The following is a 21701-nucleotide window of genomic DNA, read 5'->3' as shown; positions in this document are numbered from 1 at the left end:
CTTTTTGTAAAAGTTATACAAGATTCAACATGTTTTCACATGTTGAAATGACTTACACAGTCCAGTTGATTGTACTTAAAAATGTAAAGCAGCAACTTCTTTAGAAATTTTAAAAAATATAAGTTGACTTGAACTTTGCTCATCCCATGTCAAGTTATCCAACATACTTTGGAACTTTGGAATTACTTTCATGCTTACTGTGTTTTTTTTTTAAAACACACACACACAAAAAAACAAGTCAATATATGAAGACTTATGCAAAAGCCTCTAAGTGCCATATGACATTTTCTTCTAAAATGATCATTTTTATCAAGCTTGTATGTTTATGTTCAGTTATTTCACTTTAATGGCAATGAAAATTACCTATTAATTGTCATTAAAGTGAAATTACTGAACCTAAATATACGAGCTTGATAAAAATGCTCATTTTAGAAGAAAATTTCAGATGGCACTTAGAGGCTTTTGCGTCTGAAGTCTTCATATATAACCACATTCATCACATTTTAGCCCTGAAACAGAAAACATGCACCGCACAATACTCTTTAGTCTCTAGAACCCAACCAAACCCTGGTTCAAACATGCCTGAAAAAGCTTCTGGATTACTTGAAAATTATATGTTGTGTTAAAAATTACATTAGGCTATAAGGATGGAGGTAAACTCTGCAGGACAGTGAAGCTCAAGGGCTAGAATTACTGTACATTCTCTCACCATACGTCGTTTTTTAGAAGTATTGATCACCAATCTAAAAATAACAAATTTAATTTCCCTAAGCTAAGAGGTTTTAACAAGGGACCTGTGAATATCCTGAAGTTTTTTTTTTTCTTAAGTGCTCAAACGGGTGGGTTTGTGGGGCGTGAAATGCGATTCACAGTGGTCAGACAGCAGCAGCCTCAAACTCAACCGTGCTCAGAAGAAGCGCATTTACGTAGTGTGTACACACACGCACGCACGAGAGAGAGAGAGAGAGAGAGAGAGAGAGAGAGAGAGAGAGCTGCTCACGGACGGAAACTGAGCCATGCACTGACTGAGAATTCGTTAACTTGTGTAAGTTTGTGACGTGATCGTTTGCATAACGTTTATGCGTGTAAGGTGAGCTTGTGCAACGGGGAACACGGCCAACACAACTCTTCCAATTCAAACTACGAGGATTCGCTAGTATGCAGGCAGCAAAAGGTAGGAATGTTTACGTGCGTCGGGTTGTATCCCCGAACTATTTACAGATTGCTACATGACAAGTCAGACTGCACATTTTCTGAAATAACGTCAGTTTTGTTTGTTGCAGCAGAACTAATGCGTGTTTAGTCTTACAACTCTTACTGAGAATCAATTTACACAGCTGAAAATAACTTTAAAAGCCACGAGTGGGATTCCAGTCAGGGTTAGTGTGTCACTGAGCTCGGCCAGAGGTGTCGAGTAGACAGCGTAGCCTAGCCTGCTGTCACACACTCTTAAAAATAAAGGTTAGAAAAGGGCTATATATATATATATATATATATATATATATTTTTTTTTTTATTATTATTTTTTTTTTATTTTTTTTTTTATTATTATTATTATTTTATTTTTAGCGGTGCAATAGAGCAACATTTTTTTTGTTTCACGAAAGGAGCTTTCAGTGAACAGTTCTTTCTTAAAGGAATATTTAAAAAAAAAATATCGAAAGAACCCTTTTCCTCTACTTTTAATGTCCCAGGATGTTCAAGTTTCTTCATGGAACCATCAATGCCAGTAAATGGGTCATTATACAAAAACGTGCCATTTCCCACTTTTAATGTTTGATTTTCAAAGTACTGTTTTGAAAATCTTTAAGCCCCTTTTTGGATGAAGTAGATCCTTACCTCTCAGGAAAATGTGTCTGCCATCTCAGGCTATCTTATTTTTTAATTTTTTTTCATATAACCAACGTAAATGTGTGTGTTTGGTCAACCCTGTTACCGACATATTAATTACTTTCTGAAAAGGTTTTAAATACATATATAGAACAAATCTGATATACTGTCAAAGATACCCCCCCCTGTTACATTAAGAGTGTTTGTGAATTGAAAATATTTAAAGTTTTGTTTTTTTTTGTGGATGAATGTTCATTTCCAAATGACACTCTCCCAGCATCTTCTGTTTTAAGAAAAATGTATGGAAACAAAAATAAAACACCTCAATTCAATTTTGAGTGGATTATTAGCCTCTCTTAGTAAACATTTACAATTAGTTGATTACATTTTTATTTTAATTTTTTTAAATTATATTAGAATATTATACAAGTAACAGGGTTGACACATCAGTAACAGGGTTGAGAACAGTTACCGTATTGGTTATACTGCTTGTTTGAGTTACAGTTATGGGTGTAATGGAGTCTTAATTGGACATTCATAAACCTTTAATTCAACATGACTAATCAGCATATTTTGGAGACAGCTCTATTGAGATATTTTAGCATAAAAATTATGAAAAATGATGATGATTCTGCGGATGTAAATGTAAACCAATTGTTTTATTAAAACATTAACATTATATTGCAATTAAATGACCAATTGAACATGTTTGGCCTTAACAGAATAAGCAAAAACCACTAACGATCACTTACTAAAGGCCACTATAAAAAGGTATAAAAAACTCTCTCCTTCTTTGACCTTAAATGCCCCTGATCACGTTGCCTGCAACACAATGAAGCACTGATTAATGAAATACTTGTACTGACAATCAAATTATCATAAATAAATAAATAGGGAGATGCATGTACATGAACATGCATGCATGCACACACCCGCACACACACACATACAAAAATTGTAGACCTGCACAAGGCTGAGATGGGCTACAGGACAATAGGCAAGCAGCTTGGTGAGAAGGCAACAACTGTTGGCGCAATTATTAGAAAATGGAAGAAGTTCAAGATGAAGGTCTTCCTCGGTCTGGGGCACCATGCAAGATCTCACCTCGTGGGGCATCAATGATCATGAGGAAGGTGAGGGATCAGCCCAGAACTACATGGCAGGACCTGTTCAATGACCTGAAGAGAGCTGGGACTACAGTCTCAAAGAAAACCATTAGTAACACACTATGCCGTCATGGATTAAAATCTTGCAGCGCACGCAAGGTCCCCCTGCTCAAGCCAGCGCATGTCCAGGCCCGTCTGAAGTTTGCCAATGACCATCTGGATGATCCAGAGGAGGAATGGGAGAAGGTCATGTGGTCTGATGAGACAAAAATAGAGCTTTTTGGTCTAAACTCCACTCGCCGTGTTTGGAGGAAGAAGAAGGATGAGTACAACCCCAAGAACACTATCCCAACCGTGAAGCATAGAGGTGGAAACATCATTCTTTGGGGATGCTTTTCTGCAAAGGGGACAGGACGACTGCACCGTACTGAGGGGAGGATGGATGGGGCCATGTATTGCGAGATCTTGGCCAACAACCTCCTTCCCTCAGTAAGAGCATTGAAGATGGGTCGTGGCTGGGTCTTCCAGCATGACAACGACCCGAAACACACAGCCAGGGCAACTAAGGAGTTGCTCCGTAAGAAGCATCTCAAGGTCCTGGAGTCGCCTAGCCAGTCTCCAGACCTGAACCCAATAGAAAATCTTTGGAGGGAGCTGAAAGTCCATATTGCCCAATGCCCAGCGACAGCCCCGAAACCTGAAGGATCTGGAGAAGGTCTGTATGGTGGAGTGGGCCAGAATCCCTGCTGCAGTGTGTGCAAACCTGGTCAAGAACTACAGGAAACGTATGATCTCTGTTATTGCAAACAAAGGTTTCTGTACCAAATATTAAGCTCTGCTTTTCTGATATATCAAATACTTATGTCATGCAATAAAATGCAAATTAATTACTTAAAAATCCTACAATGTGATTTTCTGGATTTTTGTTTTAGATTCCGTTACTCACAGTTGAAGAGTACCTATGATAAAAATGACAGACTTCTACATGCTTTGTAAGTGAGAAAACCTGCAAAATCAGCAGTGTATCAAATACTTGTTCTCCCCACTGTATATTATGTAAATACTATTAGTAAGAAAAGTACGTCTGTGAAAATTCTCAGTCATCCAGGTCATAGTTATCCAAGAAGGGTTGGCTCAGGAGTGACAACCCCACAGAGGTTAAATACCTGGCACTCCCCATCAGTCATTTGAAGAAACTCCTTGGATGAGAGGCAAAACATCTTCAAATATGAAAGTACCAAGTCCAGCTGCCCTTGATTTAACCCTTCTTGGGTATACAACATGGGTAAGACACACAAAAGCATACTTTTGTCAACCCTGTTACCCTGGAATGGTAACAGGGTTGACGGTAACAGGGTTGACGAAAAATGTTATTGGCGGCCATTACTAGCCATGAGGTATAAGTAATGACACCACATTATGTGCCTTAATGAGAGGCTTAAATGTTGTTATACATGTACATTTTTAAATATGTACAAATAACTTTTTAACGTATGCTTTTCTGGTAACAGGGCTGACACAATGAGTGTGTCCCTGTCTTTCAGACATTACATAAACTCAAAGAAAATTCATTAAAAGAAGAGAACACTTACTTGTCTTCTACCATCAACATCATGAAAGGCAGATGATGTCACTTCCTGGAACTGATGCAACTTTTGGAACAGTCCATTATCTTTAAAAAGGTGTTTTCATAAAAAGTTTAAGTTTTCATACACGTTAAGAATAAAATCTATTCATGACTAATGAACTGACACTTGAGGCTTTATACAAGTATATGTTTTTTTATGATAGTTTGACTTTTTTGGCCTCGATAGCAAGTAGAAGTAGAAAAAAATTATACTGAGGAACAGGCCATTTTCAACATTTCAGCAAGATGCTTTGCACAAAAATGTGATTAAAATCCTTTAAAAACAAAAGAAACAGAAATTAATTTATTCTTATATTATGAGACATATTATGGAAACTAAATTATAAAATATTTTATTTGTTTTATTGTTTATTAAGATTTACAGAGCTTTTTTTTTCTGAGGGACACAAAATGGCATGTTTTCGTATAATGACCCAAACACATTTTTTAAAGTCGTCATGAAATCAAAATTGACCCTATTTACTTTGTCAGGGCATATTAGGCCTACTAGTCTTGTGGTGAACAATTAATCCGTGCAAATACACAAAAAAAAAATTGTTTGTCTTTAATCAAAATCTGAAAAGTTACTTCCTGTCTGGAATGGCGTTCCTTCTCTGATGACGTCAGTTTGACGGCTTGGGTTGAAAACGCTTTAACCACTCCCCTTAAACCGTTAGTCTGCTATGAGCGAGATATGGAGAGGAGGAGCGCTAAAGTAAAACCCTGCCCTCTATTCAATATTCTGTTTCACTTGGAAATAAGTCACAACACTGGAGAAAAGTCGTTTGCAACTTCCGGTTCATGGGGACATTAAGAGTGTAAAAGTAGGAGACTAGTGAACGTACAGCAAAACAGAACAGACAACAAAAACCACTCACTTCTCCAGCAAGATGCACCAATCACAGACCTTCGATTTAAAGGGATAGTTCACCCAAAAATGAAAATTCTGTCATTACTCACCCTCGTGTTGTTCGAACCCGTAAGACTTTCGTTCATCTTCATCTTTTTGATGAAATCTGAGAGCTTTCTGTCCCTCCTTTGACAGCTACGCAACTAAATCTTTGACGCTTCAAAAAGTTCATTAAGCGATCGTAAAACTAATCCGTATGAATCGAGAGGTTTTGTCCGAATTTTCTGAAGAGACACAATTGCTTTATATGATGAGCAGATTGAATTTAGGCTTTTATTCACATATAAAAATTTATCAAATCACACATCACTTGTGGTAAACGTAAGCTCAAGCATGTTTGCTTGATGTGCTTGAACCAATTAGGTTCATTCTTGTGTGTTACGCAGCACGTTTGAGCTTCTGCAAGAACCAATGAGGTTCATTCTTGTGTGTTACGCAGCACGTTTGAGCTTTGAGCTTCTGTTTATGTGCTCTAAACAATGTTTAAATGTGAATAAAAGCCTAAATTCAATCTGTTTATATAAAACAATCTTCAGAAGTCTCTTCAGAAAATTTGAACTAAACCGCTCAATTCACATGGATAAGTTTTACGATCTCTTTATGAACTTTTTGAAGCGTCAAAGTCAGTTGGATAGCTGTCAACGGAGATACAGAAAGCTCTCAGATCTTCATTTGTGTTCCAAAGATAAACGAAAGTCTTACGGGTTTGGAACGACATGAGGGTGAGTAGGCTAATTAATGACAGAATTTTCATTTTTGTGTGAACTAACCCTTTATGTGAAATGTGTTGAGTTTATAAGAGGTTCTATATTGTCTTTTGTCAGTGTAGACACAGTGTTAGCAACAAACTGCACCCAGAATTTTTGGTAACTTTGAATGATTGCAAGTAGGACAAGGACAAGTAGGATTTTTCAAAGGCTACAAAGGTTATGTGATATGTGACCTGTATGAGTAATTACACAGTCTTGGTGTGCTATGTAACCAGTTCTCACTTCTAAATCTTAGTTTAGGCCAACTATCAGGTAGTAGGCATCAGTAATTAAGTGTTGTAGCTGGATCACATACCTCTGTGAATGCTCAAATATAACATTTCCATGATTATAAACATCATAACACATCTAGTCATAAAATTACATACTTATTCACTAATCCATCCTTTGAATATTAGTTTCAGACACTCCTGTGGAGTTTGTCGTTGAGTACCTGCTGAAGGCTAAAGAGATTGTGGAGAATAATGCAAATATTCCAGCTGGGCTGCTTGATAATCTTCAGAAGGCCCTGGACATCGCTAGCGGATTGGATGGTTACCTAGAACAAATGAGCAGCCAGGAGAGTGAACCGTTGGCTGAGTTGTATAGGTAACCAAAACTCTTCAGATTACCAGTTCTGTCAATAGTGTGTCTTTATGGCTATACTGTTATGTTATTGTAATGTTTTATGAACATGAACAGATTCACAATATTTATTTTCTGTAGGAAATCAGTTTCTCATGACTGGAACAAGGTACATGAGGATGGAAAAACCTTATTCAAGCTTCCTATTACATGCATAACTGGACAGGTAGAAGGTATAAATCTTGAAAATACAAATCTTTTTTTTTTTTTTTTTAACTGCAAGATTTAGTCAATATTTGAATCTCCACTTTGCATACTTTGTTTGAACAGTTCATACTACCATTCAAAAAGTTTGGGTCCGTAAGTTTATTTATTTATTTTGAAAGAAATGAATACTTTTATTCAGCAAGGATGCATTCAATTGGTCAAAAGTGACAGTAAAGACATTTATAATGTTACAAAAAATGATATTTCGAATAAATGCTGTTCTGTTAACCTTTTTATTTATTAAAGAACCCTGAAAAATTCATCACTGTTTCCACAAAAATATCAAGCAGCAAAACCATTTTCAACTGTGATAATAATAAGATTTTTTTACTTGAGCATCAAGTCAGCATTTTAGAATGATTTCTGAAGGAGGATAGCGTGGCACTGAAAACTGAAAATTCAGCTTTGCCATCACAGGAATGAATTATGCTTTAAAATATATTAATATAGTAGAAAACAGTTATTTTATATTGTTATTGTCATTAACAATACTGTTTATTGTCATTCTATAGGTCAGGTATTGAAGATGCTGGTCCACATAACCAAAGCAAAGAGGGTCTTAGAGATAGGAATGTTCACAGGATATGGGGCCTTGTCAATGGCAGAAGCCTTACCAGAAAATGGCCGACTTATTGCCTGTGAGCTCGAGCCTTACCTGAAAGACTTCGCACAACCTATCTTTGACAAGTCTCCCCATGGTAAAAAGATAACTGTAAAGACTGGGCCTGCTATGGATACCCTAAAGGTTGGACACCCTGCCAGCTCTACATGCCAGCTTTAGACATGTCCTGCCCTGCAAGGAATTTTGATTATTTTTGTTTAAAAAATGCTCCACTGTTTTTCAGGAATTAGCTTCCACCGGAGAGCAGTTTGACATGGTTTTCATCGATGCAGACAAACAGAACTACATTAACTATTACAAGTTCCTCCTGGACCACAACCTTCTGCGGATAGATGGTGTTATATGTGTAGACAACACACTGTTTAAAGGAAGAGTTTACCTCAAGGATTCAGCAGATGATATTGGAAAAGCCTTGAAAGATTTTAATCAGTTTGTCACAAATGATCCTCGAGTAGAGCAGGTATGCACGTTCTTCTCTCTAATGTTAACTTTTATTCATGTTACAAAATTGATATTTTACAATAAACAATCAGATATTTTTGTTATGTGTCTGAATTTGTCAGTTGACCATTGTTTATAGGTTATTATTCCTCTGAGAGATGGCCTGACTATAATACGAAGAGTGCCCTACACACCTCAGGCAAACACACAGGTGGAGGTATTTTTATGCCTTAATTGTTTTTAGGCTCAAATAAGTGCTTTTTTATGCAAATTGACAGTACAGCTGTTGATCAAAGCAATTATGATGATCTATGCTTCATAGAGCACTGTAACCTATGACGAGGTGTTTCGAGGAGTCCAAGGCAAGCAAGTGCTGGACAGGTTACGTTTGGATGAGAAAGTGGCCTATGTGACCGGGGCTGGTCAGGGCATCGGCAGGGCCTTCGCACATGCTCTCGGGGAGGCTGGAGCCAAAGTCGCCATCATAGACATGGACAAGGGAAAGGCTGAAAATGTGGCCCATGAATTGACTTTGAAAGGTTTTCGAAATAAAATATTAAAATTTGATTAAAAAAAAACCTTGAATGTAAAAATTGGAAATGTTGCCTCTGCATCTAACTGAAATAAGTTGTTTAGGTTAAAGGATTAAAATTACTAAAACTGAAAAAAAAAAAAAAAAAAAAAAAAAATGTATAAAGCTAAATAGAAATAATGAAAAAAAACTAATAAAATGAAAAAAGCATATAACAAAATTGCTAAAACTTTAACTAAAATGAATATATAAAATGCACAAAGTTTTATTTGCATGGAAAAAATATAAATAATAATTAAATAGAAAAAAATACTGCTTACTATTCTTTTTATAATGTTTACATTACTTGATTTGAACAGCAGATGGCGCCCTAGTATCATAGTTCCAATCCAAACTTTCCCTGCTGTTCAGACGGATTTTGACATCTTTTGTATATATATATATACATATATATATACATATATATATATATATATATATATATATATATATATATAAAATAGTGTTTAAAACAGGGACAAACACATTTATTTCGTAATATACTAAAGTTTTGTTTGTGTCTTATCATTAGTTTCTTGTTTATGTATGTCGTTCCAGGCATTTTGAGCATGGCTGTGGCTGCAGACATTAGCAAACCAGAGGACGTTGAGCAGATGATTGACGACATTGTTTCAAAATGGGGCACAATTCACATCGCTTGCAACAACGCTGGCATCAACAAAAACTCTGCTAGTGAGGACACCAGTCTAGAAGAATGGGACCAAACCTTTAATGTTAACCTCAGAGGGACTTTCATGTGTTGCCAGGTACCACATCATTTATACATTTTATTTGTCATTAATTGCAGCTGAGATAAGCCGTTTAGTTTAAGCTTTGCTGAAAAAGAAAATCATGGTAAAAATGCGGCATGCAATTGCTAAAGATTTCATTGATCCACAGTCAGCATCATGCTGTCACCAGAAGGGACCTAGATAAGATTCGACATGACCAAAGGTTAAACTTAGATTATTTGTGTGTTTTTTGTTTAGCCTGAAAAAGGCCCCAGGTTCAAATCTTAACCTTACATATAGTTTTTATCATACTAAACCAAGCAAAATTGGCACTGAACCTAACAGCCATTGATCACCATGCATTTTTTTTTTTTTTTTGCATGTTTAAGAGCAGTTTAAACATTTTGTCACATGGGTTGCCACTACTTGTATTTTCCCAAACTTTTGCAGATTCTAATTGCTTTTGTATATTAGCAACAACTTTTCCATGAGTTTCTGACATTTCCCGGGAGACAGAATAAAAGCTTTGATAGGTGAACAGAGAAGTGTGAAGGAAAGTGATTTCATACCTACAGCATTAGAAGACATTAAATCCTGCTAGGCACCAGATAAATCAGAGTAAGCTGTTTTACACAAAACCGGGAGGTGATGGAGATGCCTTACGCACATTAAAATGAACGCCCAGAGTTTTTGACACTTTTTGTCTCTCTCCTCATGCGGGGATTGTTATTCCTCTCCCTGTAGACTGTAGACGTGGAAGTCTGATTAGTGAAGGTGTCAATACTTTCCTCTGAAAGCACATTTGTCTCTTCTCTCCCTCAAATTACCGCCTCAGGCGGCCGGTCGTGTCATGCTGAAGCAAGGATACGGCAAGATAATCAACACAGCTTCCATGGCCAGTTTAATAGGTGAGTGATGATTTTTATGCCGCCATAAGCTGAGATATTACACTGTCTCTTCCCTCTGAATTTAATACTCTCATCAAACGTAGGGGTGGGGTTTTGGAAAGAGATGTTTTTGTAATACCGTATAGGTACCGTATAGGACAAGTCCATGATTTAAGATGAGGAAAAATGGTTTAGAAATCTATTATAAAACACGTACCAAGCTATTAGAAATGTACTTTTTATATTCATGTCAGTTTCACAAGTTTTTGAAAAATACCATTATACACAAAGAAAAGTTTGTTGTGGTATCAAGTAGTTAACCATCAAGTTAACTGTGTCTATATATATATATATATATGTATGTATGTATGTATGTATGTATGTATGTGCGTGTAGTGAAAATTATACCATACTACTTGATAGTTTTTTTTTTTTGAGGTTTTCTTTTAATGAGGCCTTTTCTTCATTATGTTTTCACTTTTGTATCACCCTGGCATTTTTTACTCATACTACATCAAAATGAATTTTAATACAGAAATTAGAAACATGCTATTCATGGAATCATCTTTAGGTTTGTAAACAGCCTGCACCGTACAGCTTTTAACACACCAAAATGACACCACTGAGAGACCAGTCAAGAAAAGCTGCTAAATTGTAATACACCTTTACAGATCTGACATAGCATTTGTGCTCAAACTGTCTGTTCAAACATCACTGGCCCTTTTATTGTTTGTTCAACCGTATTGCCCCTCACAAGGCTGTTTTTGCATCATTATAAACACGACAACTGTAACGCTGTTGAAAGGCTGTAAATTGCAACTTGTTCAGCCTCGTGTAAAGGGACTTCCTGGTATGCCGCCGGTCCTGGGTGCTCCGTTTAGAGCTGCGGAATAAAAACAGTGTTTGGTTTTTATGCAGCATGCTGTAAACGAACTTTATTTGCGACGCAGCGTAACACAATTTCTCCAACAGGTCCCTCGCTGTGCAACAGCAGCACTCCATCAACAGTATAGGCAAGTAGCCAATAAACTTGTGTACCATATGGACGCTAGTCCCAACTGTGGGTGCAATCTGTAACAAAGGAGCATGCTGCTAAAGGAAGTGGAGAGAGAGAGAGAGAGAGAGAGAGAGAGAGAGAGAGAGAGAGAGAGAGAGAGGAAGGAAGGAAGGAAGGAAGGGGGAGTAGAGGGCAAGGGGAAAAAGTGATCAATTACTCACATTACATACAGTCCTTCAGGAATTTTCTTTATTGGCCTGGACATCTGTTATAATATTGTCATAATGTGTAATCAGATGGGGGCTGTTGTAGCCAAGTTGGGAAATACATCTTGAAAGTCCCATTAAAATGCACAATGACACTACCTCTGTCCATCTGGTGAAAAGCACAGTGTTTTCCCATCTCCTTTTCTCTTCTGCATTCCCTTCGACCACTTTAAGTACATATTGGAATATTTCAAATGATCTTTTTGGATTTGTATTTTTCTGCTGTTCGGCCCATTGATGAAAGATGTATTTGACCTAACATAGAAGATAGGTGGCGTCATGCATTTACACATGAAGTGATACCTGAACAAGACTGGCTGTTAAAGGGTTAGTTGACCCAGAAATGTAAATTCTGCTATCAATTCTACACCTTTGTCATTTCAAACCTATCCTTTGTGGAGCACAAATAGAAATGCTTAGAAGAATGTTCACGCAGCTTTTTTTTCTCTATACAGCAAAAACATATAGTGAGCAGGACCTGTCCAGCTCTAAAAAGGACAAAAGAGCACCATAAAGTAGTTCACATGACTCATGCACTATACTTCAATTCTTTTAAAGACATACGATAGCTTAGTGTGGGGAACAGATCTGATTCACTGAAAATCTCAAAAATCCGCTGACAGCATTCCATGAAACATATTTTTTGTTGCACTGTATAAAGAAATCACATAGGTTTGGACCGACATGATGGCAACAAAATGATGACCAAATTGCCTTTTTTGGTGAGTGAGATATCCCTTTAATACTCGGGTCTTGGATGACAGATCAGGCTCTGATGACATCACATTGACCTGCAACATCTCTGAAATTTACAGATCAGAGAGGAGCCTTGTTTCTTTGCTCTTAAAATGTGAAATGAAAATCTGTATGAATGTTAAATGTGATTGAAGATATGTTTCACTTTCCTCTTTATCCTCTCAAACTGACTGCTCTTTAAAACCGCAATGTTCTTTGAAACATCAATGCTGCCCAGAGGCATAAAACGGCCTGTTCTTTAACCGCATTTTCAGCTAGGATTAATACATGTTGGCCTTTTTGTGTGCTGATAAGACAGAACTAGAATCCTGAAGCTTATTTGTAGGCAAAGAACGGCCTCATTTTTAAAACATTTTTTTTGAATAACAGTGGTATCCCTAGAAAACCAGGCCCAGCGCAACCTGACAATTGTCCGGTTAGCATTTCTCCTTTAAAACAAACGAGGGGCCAGAGAGCGCAAACCCATCTCCACAGGACTGGCCGCTGCCTTCGCACAGCTGTGCCGTATTTATCATCCCGCTCCCAACCACGGCAATTTGGCAGTGAGATCACCGGGTGACGAGGTTAACTACTAAAGTTGCATGTAACTTGGAGCCTCCCTCGTGATGATTAATCAAGCGAGCCCCTTTTTCCCTGCATCGCATGCAGCGTCGAGCATCTGTGATGGTCAAGGCAAACAAATGGCGTTTTGCCTTTGTTTCTGAAGATGATGCACACCGAACATCCCCAGTAATTAATTTTACATCGCTTCATCTGCGGGGTCCCAAAAGCTAATGAAAGTGTTTTCATGTCACATTGGAGTTCAAGACCCTCTCACTGAGTTATGAGGGGAATGAAGTAATCGGGCCTGGTATTAATCACATGTTTAGGTCATTACAGAGTATGATATGGATTTTAATGTGTGTTTAAAAGTTGGTTTATTTAATTAATTTCAATTTATTGATGTAACACTTTTCACAATTGCTTCAATGCTGGTTCCATTAAGTTAGCAGATGCGCTCATTTGAAAGTTTTTTCTTCTGGGAAAATGGACCAAAATTATTGATGGCTCATCTTGAGGTGTGCACAAATGTTTTGTCCAATAAAATGGTACCAGCAAAATAGGGTTTTCTCCTGTGACATAAACTGAAGACTTTAGACTATTAAAAAAAAGGACAGTCCCTTTGATTATGTCCCATCTCATGCTCCTGTGTAAGTGTTTTTAAATAAAAATTCTATTAATTTTCTCCACAGACAAATAGATTTTTAATGATATCATAAACCAGAACTCTTTATTAAAGAGGTTTTTAAAATCCCTATGGAGAAAATCAATGGGAAAAATACTTCTGGACCCAAGGCCACTGAAAAAGTGCAGTCACTATTGTCCAGTATAGTCAAGATTTAATCAAATCACTTAATAGAATTTCAATGTTAGAAAGAGATGAAATGACAGAAAACTGTTCTTTTTTAAATGTTCTTAATGTTCTTAAATGTGCTGTGTCCTTCTCAATAGTGCCGCACCCACAGAAGCAACTGTCCTATAACACATCCAAAGCTGGGGTGGTAAAGCTCACTCAAACCCTGGGCACAGAGTGGATCGACCGAGGCGTTCGAGTCAATTGCATCTCCCCGTAAGTGACCATAGACCATAGCACCACTGTGCTTTCTGGGTTAAAGGGATAGTTCAGGCAAAAATTCTGTCATCACTTACTCATCCTCAAGTTGTTCCAAACCTGTATGAGTTTCTTTGTTCTGTTGTACACAAAAGAAGATATTTTGAAGAATGTTGGGAACCAGACTTCCATGGTATTTTTATTTCCTACTATGGAAGTCAATGGCTATCAACTGTTTGATTACCAACATTCTTCAAAATATCTTCTTTTGTGTACAACAGAACAAAGAAACTCATACAGGTTTGGAATAGCATAAGGGTGAGTAAGTGGTGACAGCATTTTCGTTTTTGGGTGAACTAATCCTTTAAGTCATAATTTCACTGGAATACATTTTTATTGCTGCTAACTTGATTATTTCCCTCTACATGCAATCTCAAGCAGAGTCACATGCTCCGGTTCTTCCCTGTATTATGTTTTCGAATGTAACACATGAATCAATGCCAACTTTTTGTGCAAACAAAAAAGGCCTTTCTCCCTTCATATGTACATTGCACCATTTAAACAGAGAGAGCAGTTTTTTGATATTTAAGTGGAAACTTAATTTGTTTTGACAGGGTCAAAAGCATTATTTTCCACAATGGGCCACACAATTGAGACTCAGTTACTAAATTACAGTGTGAAACAATGCAACCCGGCTTAATTGGATGACGTCTAGAGGGATGAGTAGAGCAAACAGTTTCTTTAATTGTTATATTCAATTAGGGATTCAAATTAGCCTCTTCAGCTGAAGTGTCAGCAAAACAATGGCAGCCTTGTTTGTATCTATTTGTCAGCGCAGTTCTTCTGAGGAAAGGAAGAAAAGAGCAAGAGGAAGCGTGCACGTGTCGCTTGAAGCCGAGCATCCCCAAGCCCCCGTGGTTCCCACAGCAAATCCGCAACACGCATGCATGTGCTCTTTATTCATTTCTGTAAAGCACCAGCTTGTTTTCTAATTTTAATTTGCGAGGAAGCAATTCCTTTCTCTCTGCCGAACTCCCACTCCTCCCTTAAATACGAGGTCTCTCAATGGAACCCTGATTTCTGTGAAGTGACGGTTGGTAAATATGCATACAGGCGGCGGGACCACAATTAGCGCGTGTGAGGTTGACTGCCACCTGATTTCATTGGCAACTTTAGCCGCGACAGTGATAAGCTGCATTATCTACAAAATTGGCTGAGGGAAAACAGTAAGCCTTTGATTGCCAGGACGGGTTCCCAGATAAAGCTGTGCTGATGAGAAATATAATTGAGATTTAAATATGCTAACCAAAGGTGTCACATGCTACTTCAGCGCCTCTGATTTAGCCGCGGTGTCGGGTTTGGTATCAAGTTGAATTGAATATATTCGGCCAGGCTTAAATAGCGTGGAAGGCTGTTGGGGATTTGGTCTGTCATCGAGTGTGTGAACAGACTGGCTGCATCTCCCGTGCGGCTGTCTCTCTGTGAAGTACGTTCATCCGAATTGGTGTGCATTTCCCTTAGTTAGGGACAAAAGCGCCACTGAAGTTCAAACATGATTTCCAATTGATGTGGACAGTTGTTGATCCAGCACCTCTTTAGTTCAACTTTTAGTGCTGACTATTTCATTAGGAATGTGCTCAAATGGAATAAGGAATTATTCTCAAATAAATAAGAATAAAGGGCAATAATTGACTTTATCCTTTGGAAATTGTTCCATTCTGTACCAAATGGATTAATGGAAACAAGATATTAATTTATTAATATATTATAACATAAAATTATATATATATATATATATATATACACACTACCGGTCAAAAGTTTTAGATCGGTAAGATTTTTAATGTTTTTAAAAGAAGTCTCTTCTGCTCACCAAGGCTGCATTTATTTGATTAAAAATACAGTAAAAACAGTAATATTGTGAAATATTATTATAATGTAAATCATCTGTTTTCTATGTGAATATATAGTAAAGTGTATTTTATTCCTGTGATCAAAGCTGAATTTTCAGCATCATTACTCCAGTCTTCAATGTCACATGATCCTTCAGAAATCACTCTAATATGAGGATTTGATGCTCAAGAAACATTTATGATTATTATCAGTGTTGAAAACAGTTTTTTACATTTTTATTTCATGATGCTATGATGAATAGAAAGTTCAAAAGAACAGCATTTATCTGAAATCTAGAGCTTTTGTAACATTTAACTCTAGGCTACCGTTCAAAAGTTTGGGGTCAGTAAGAATTTTAATTTTATTTTTGGGGGAAAGAAATAAAATAAATCAATACTTTTATTCATCAAGGATGAGTTAAACTGATCAAAAGTTACAGTAAAGACATTTATAATGTTAGAAAAGATTCTATTTTAAATAAATGCTGTTCTTTTGAACTTTCTATTCATCAAAGAATTTTGAAAAAAAAAATTGTACACGACTGTTTTAAACATTGAAAATAATAATGAATGTTTTTTGATCATCAAATCATCATATTAGAGTGATTTCTGAAGGATCATGTGACACTGAAGACTGGAGTAATGATGCTGAAAACTCAGCTTTCATCACAGGAATAAATTACAGTTTAAAATATTTCACAATAAGACTTTTTTATTATTATTATTTTTTAGCAAATAAATGCAGCCTTGGTGAGCAGAAGAGACTTCTTTTAAAAACATAAAAAATCTTACCGATCTAAAACTTTTGACCGGTAGTGTATGTATATATATATATATATATATATATATATATATATATATATATATATATATATATATATATATATATACTAAACTATGATAAAAAGTTAAGGATCAATAACTGTTTTTCATCTTATAATATTTGAATGTGTATAATAATAATATTTGATGTAATTTAGTCCTGAATTTTAAGCAGCCATGTTACTAGTTTTCTGTGTCACCTGATCCTTCTGAAACCATTTTAATATGCGGATTTGGTGCTGAAGAACATTTTTTATTATTATCACAGTTAAAAAAAAAGGTTGTGCTGCTTATTTTGTGGAAACTGGATTCTAGAAAGATTAATAGAAAGTAATAATATACCACTTACTAGATAGTAAATGGGGTCAGTTTTGATTTCATGTCAGCTTGAAGACTTCTGAAGTTCAGTTAGGAGTGTGTCAATCACACTATCCATCCATCAAAGCAAAATGAACCAGTGTAAACACCATCAGAGCTGTTCTGCTCACTACTGAGGTCCTTGAAGGATAGCCAACTTCATTTTATGTCACTGTGACTGCTATAACTGAAGCAAGTGGCCCTGAAACAACACTGTCTCCCTGCCTCTCATGTCTGATCTCTCTCTTTTTTTTTCTCGACAGTGGTATTGTTGACACCCCTCTCATCCATTCAGAGAGTCTGGAGCCTCTAGTTCAGCGCTGGCTGTCAGATATCCCAGCCGGACGACTGGCTCAAGTGACAGACCTCCAAGCTGCAGTGGTATTCTTGGCATCTGACGCCTCTGACTACATGACAGGGCATAACTTAGTCATAGAGGGTGGTCAGAGTCTGTGGTAGAGAAAGTTTGCCTCTCAGATTTGGTAATACACTGTTCCTAAAGGAGACTGAGTGACTAACTTGATTTTAATGATGCAGTACATTGGTGAAAGGATGTACTGTACATTTTAAGTAATCAAAGGGTCCAGCGTAAGAACTTGTATGGTGTCTCAACTGTACATTTTTTAACCAGTGCGTTTTGGGCAAGGTTTTTATATTTGAACACTTTTACAATAAACACTGCTTTCCACAACATGTTTTTGTTTTCCAAATTTTTCAGATAACAAATTTTATTTAGTGGCATTTGCTCATACTTGCGGTGCAGGTCACATTTATCGTTGCTTGGCGATATTTTGCAAGCGAAGTCCAGTCTTTCCCATAGAAATCGGGAGTTTCGCATCTGCGTGAAGAATTCTGCAACACAGATTTTACTCGTGTTCAAGTTGGTCACGTGAATTTGCGTGCTGACCAAAAGAAAGCTCCTTGGTGTGAAAGTGATTTCTGCGTGAGCTGTGCTTCATACCTCTCTATGCTATTGACAATGAACAGTTCACCTTTTTTGCCTGCAAAATTTTGAGCGCACTTTTAGAGTTAAAGTTTTGAACAAACACCTTACCCCTAATATTCAACTTCGGCGTGTAACTCATTCCATACTGGCACAAATTATGCTCAAATTGTGCAGCTTGTTGTGGGGAGGTGTGCTGTTACTTTTTAAAACCTTCAAACTTACAGTTTTGTGTGGAAATTACTAAGTTTCACATTGAACTCATATTGGTCAAATATGACAGCACAACAAAAAAATGCTAAGCTACAACTACTCTCCAAATGTATTTACTGCTTAATTTGCTCCTTGATTCAGATGCATCATAAATAACATTTACGATGCATTTGTAATGCTACGTATCCCAAAACTACCTGCTATCACACTCGTTTAGGTCTATCCTGCCATGTTCAACCTTGTGTATAACACTACAAGTCTCTTTCACCATCACCAGCCCTGCAAGGACCTATTCCCACTGTTATCTTAATTGCTCTCTGTTCTCTGTATATCCCGAAAAACAATACTTGAATGAAAAGGCCAGTGGACAACTTGACCCCAGTCACTGCAATTATTCTAAAGGAGTGGCCAATTAGTTCCATTAGTAAAGCAATAGGATTGCAGGTATACACATAAATGCCTGTAATATTATGCCATCAGCTCGGATACTCAGGCCAGATATTTACATAATTAGTACTGTAAATGAGGAGATTGATGTTGAAGAAGTTCATTGTTATGTTAGATCGGTGATTCTGTGACTGATCTGAATCCCAGCATCCCATCAACTATCAAGATATTCACGTTTAGATCCAAGAATGCAAAATATGCATGTTTTGATGTTTAATAAAATCAGAATCGGGACTCAATTCTTATTTAATGCAATTAAAAGCTGATGAACATAAAACAGATCCTCTAAGTACGTTTAAAAATTAGTCTCCTGGTTTCACAGACAAGGTTTAAGCCTAGTCCCAGACTAAAATAAATGTTTGAGTTGTTTTAGCTGAAAGCAACTTGCACTGACATATTTTAAAATATGTCGGTGCCATTGTTTTGTCTCAAGATGCACACCAGTGATGTTTTTTTTCTAAGGCACGTTTATAAAAGCTACTTAAATGTCCTAATTGTCCACAGGCCTAACTTAATCTGGCCTAATCCTGGTTTAATCTAAGACCTTTCTGTAAAACCAGGCCAGTGAGTGTTAATAAGAACGTCAGTGATTAAATTAAAAAGTGTGATCCATTATCTGTCCACTAAGTGGAAGCATGGAGTCAAAAAGCTTCAGTTCAGTGTGTGCTTCTTTTTTTATTACCAGCCCAGATCACTGAAGAACTATCAAACTGTCATTGCCCATTGTCTTCATTCTTTACATGGGAAATCTGCAGAAAGAAGAGGATTGTTTAATATAAAATGCTGCTCAAACTACATACTTTTTTTTTTGAATACTAGGCTAAATATTTGCTTTATTATTCAGTCTATTGATATTTCAATGCTACAGAAAAACATGTTTTTGCACATCACAAATGACCTTTAGATTTAGTAGTAAACACATCACTGTGTAAAAGGCTATTTTTTTGAATCCCCATTTATTCAAAGTATTAAATTGTTAATAAATAGTAAATAATAAATGTAAAAGTTAATAATAAATATTTATTTAATATTATTATAGAAACTTAAATTGTATGTATGTATGTATATATGTATATATGTATATGTATGTATGTATATATGTATAAAAGTGAAATGTCACCATAGGCTGCCATTCAAAATCAATTGTTGATATCAATAATTAATTTCTTACTTGTTGAAATTCCAATTTCACATATCAGAAATACAATTCATACTAGTACATACTTTATTTTCGATATCAAGAATTCAATTGTCACTAGTTGAAATGTCTATTCTTGATATCAACAATTGAATTGCTACTAGTAACAATGTTGATTTTTTTTATATCAATAATTCGATTTTCATAATTCGAGACGTTGGTGTCCGTGCCGGAGATGGTGGTGTCTGTGCCGGTGTCCGTTTCGAAGAAGTTGGTGTCCATTCCGGAGACGGTGGTGTCCGTTCCGGAGATGGTGGTGTCCATGCCGGAGACTTTGGTGTCCGTGCTGGAGACGTTGGTGTCCGTTCCGGAGATGGTGGTGTCCATGCCGGAGACTTTGGTGTCCGTGCTGGAGACGTTGGTGTCCGTTCCGGAGATGGTGGTGTCCGTTCCGGAGATGGTGGTGTCTGTGCCGGAGACGTTGGTGTCCAATCCGGAGACGGTGGTGTCCCTGCCGGAGACGTTGGTGTCCGTTCCAGAGACGGTGGTGTCCGTGCCGGAGACGGTGGTGTCCGTTCCAGAGACGGTAGTGTCCGTGCCGGAGACGGTGGTGTCCGTTCTGGAGACGCTGGTGTCCGTGCCGGAGACGGTGGTGTCCGTTCCAGAGACGGTGGTGTCCATGCCGGTGGTGTCCGTTCCAGAGACGGTGGTGTCCATGCCGGAGACGGTGGTGTCCGTTCTGGAGACGCTGGTGTCCGTGCCGGAGACGGTGGTGTCGGTTCCGGAGACTGTGTTGTCCGTGCACTTGTCCGTGCCGGAGACGGTGGTGTCCTTGCCGGAGACATTGGTGTCCCTGCCGGAGACATTGGTGTCCCTCCCGGAGACGGTGGTGTCCGTTCCGGAGATGTTGGTGTCCATGCCGGAGACGGTGGTGTCCGTTCCGGAGATGGTGGTGTCCATGCCGGAGACTTTGGTGTCCGTGCTGGAGACGTTGGTGTCCGTTCCGGAGATGGTGGTGTCCATGCCGGAGACTTTGGTGTCCGTGCTGGAGACGTTGGTGTCCGTTCCGGAGATGGTGGTGTCCGTTCCGGAGATGGTGGTGTCTGTGCCGGAGACGTTGGTGTCCAATCCGGAGACGGTGGTGTCCCTGCCGGAGACGTTGGTGTCCGTTCCAGAGACGGTGGTGTCCGTGCCGGAGACGGTGGTGTCCGTTCCAGAGACGGTAGTGTCCGTGCCGGAGACGGTGGTGTCCGTTCTGGAGACGCTGGTGTCCGTGCCGGAGACGGTGGTGTCCGTTCCAGAGACGGTGGTGTCCATGCCGGTGGTGTCCGTTCCAGAGACGGTGGTGTCCATGCCGGAGACGGTGGTGTCCGTTCTGGAGACGCTGGTGTCCGTGCCGGAGACGGTGGTGTCGGTTCCGGAGACTGTGTTGTCCGTGCACTTGTCCGTGCCGGAGACGGTGGTGTCCTTGCCGGAGACATTGGTGTCCCTGCCGGAGACATTGGTGTCCCTCCCGGAGACGGTGGTGTCCGTTCCGGAGATGTTGGTGTCCATGCCGGAGACGGTGGTGTCGGTTCCGGAGACTGTGGTGTCCGTGCACTTGTCTGTGCCGGAAACGGTGGAGATGTGCCAGAGACGTTGGTGTCCGTGCCAGAGACTTTGGTGTCCGTGCCGGAGACATTGGTGGAAATCCAGTTCTCATTAATATTCATAAACTCATTACCATAGCTATTCTTACCTGTAAAAATTACATTTCTAGATATCTATAATACTATTTTCACTAGTTAAAATGCTAATTCTTGATATCAACAATTGAATTTCAACTAGTAAAAACTATAATTCTTGATATCTGTAATTGTATTTTCACTACTATCTATCTAGATCTACTATCTATCTATATATATATATTAGTGTACTTTTTTCCTCATTATTTCTTTCAGTTTCTCTACACAC

The 21701-nt window shown here is 38.1% G+C and overlaps 1 protein-coding gene across 7 annotated transcripts; it reads left to right on the top strand.

Annotated features, from left to right (window-relative positions):
* The first annotated feature begins 951 nt into the window (after positions 1-951).
* Positions 952-17700, top strand: LOC311091974 (uncharacterized protein). 7 transcript variants are annotated; one of them, XM_084128171.1, is made up of 13 exons: positions 3166-3721; positions 3869-3928; positions 4037-4221; positions 6642-6831; positions 6949-7040; positions 7587-7819; positions 7920-8156; positions 8277-8354; positions 8460-8676; positions 9267-9475; positions 10275-10347; positions 13837-13954; positions 17271-17700. In XM_084128171.1, the coding sequence occupies exons 3-13, from the start codon at positions 4218-4220 to the stop codon at positions 17464-17466; spliced, it is 1647 nt and encodes a 548-aa protein (XP_083984297.1). In that variant the 5' UTR covers positions 3166-3721; positions 3869-3928; positions 4037-4217; the 3' UTR covers positions 17467-17700. The 7 variants fall into 7 exon arrangements, with proteins under 7 accessions (XP_083984300.1, XP_083984298.1, XP_083984295.1 ...); XM_084128170.1 differs by lacking the exon at positions 3166-3721 and having other exon boundaries at positions 3794-3928; XM_084128174.1 differs by lacking the exons at positions 3166-3721; positions 3869-3928; positions 4037-4221 and adding an exon at positions 952-1045 and having other exon boundaries at positions 8277-8348.
* Positions 17701-21701: the final 4001 nt, after the last annotated feature.

Source organism: Abramis brama, assembly GCF_963993115.1.
Source record: "Abramis brama genome assembly, chromosome: 11".
NCBI lineage: Eukaryota > Metazoa > Chordata > Actinopteri > Cypriniformes > Leuciscidae > Abramis > Abramis brama.
This window is presented reverse-complemented; position numbering and strand designations above follow the sequence as displayed.

What these genes read in the sequence shown, in the direction of transcription:
- LOC311091974 (XM_084128168.1), top strand. An exon ending in CTGCTATGGATACCCTAAAG is followed by an intron (nt 7,820 to 7,919) that starts GTTGGACACCCT and finishes ACTGTTTTTCAG; the next exon opens with GAATTAGCTTCCACCGGAGA. An exon ending in ATGATCCTCGAGTAGAGCAG is followed by an intron (nt 8,157 to 8,276) that starts GTATGCACGTTC and finishes CATTGTTTATAG; the next exon opens with GTTATTATTCCTCTGAGAGA.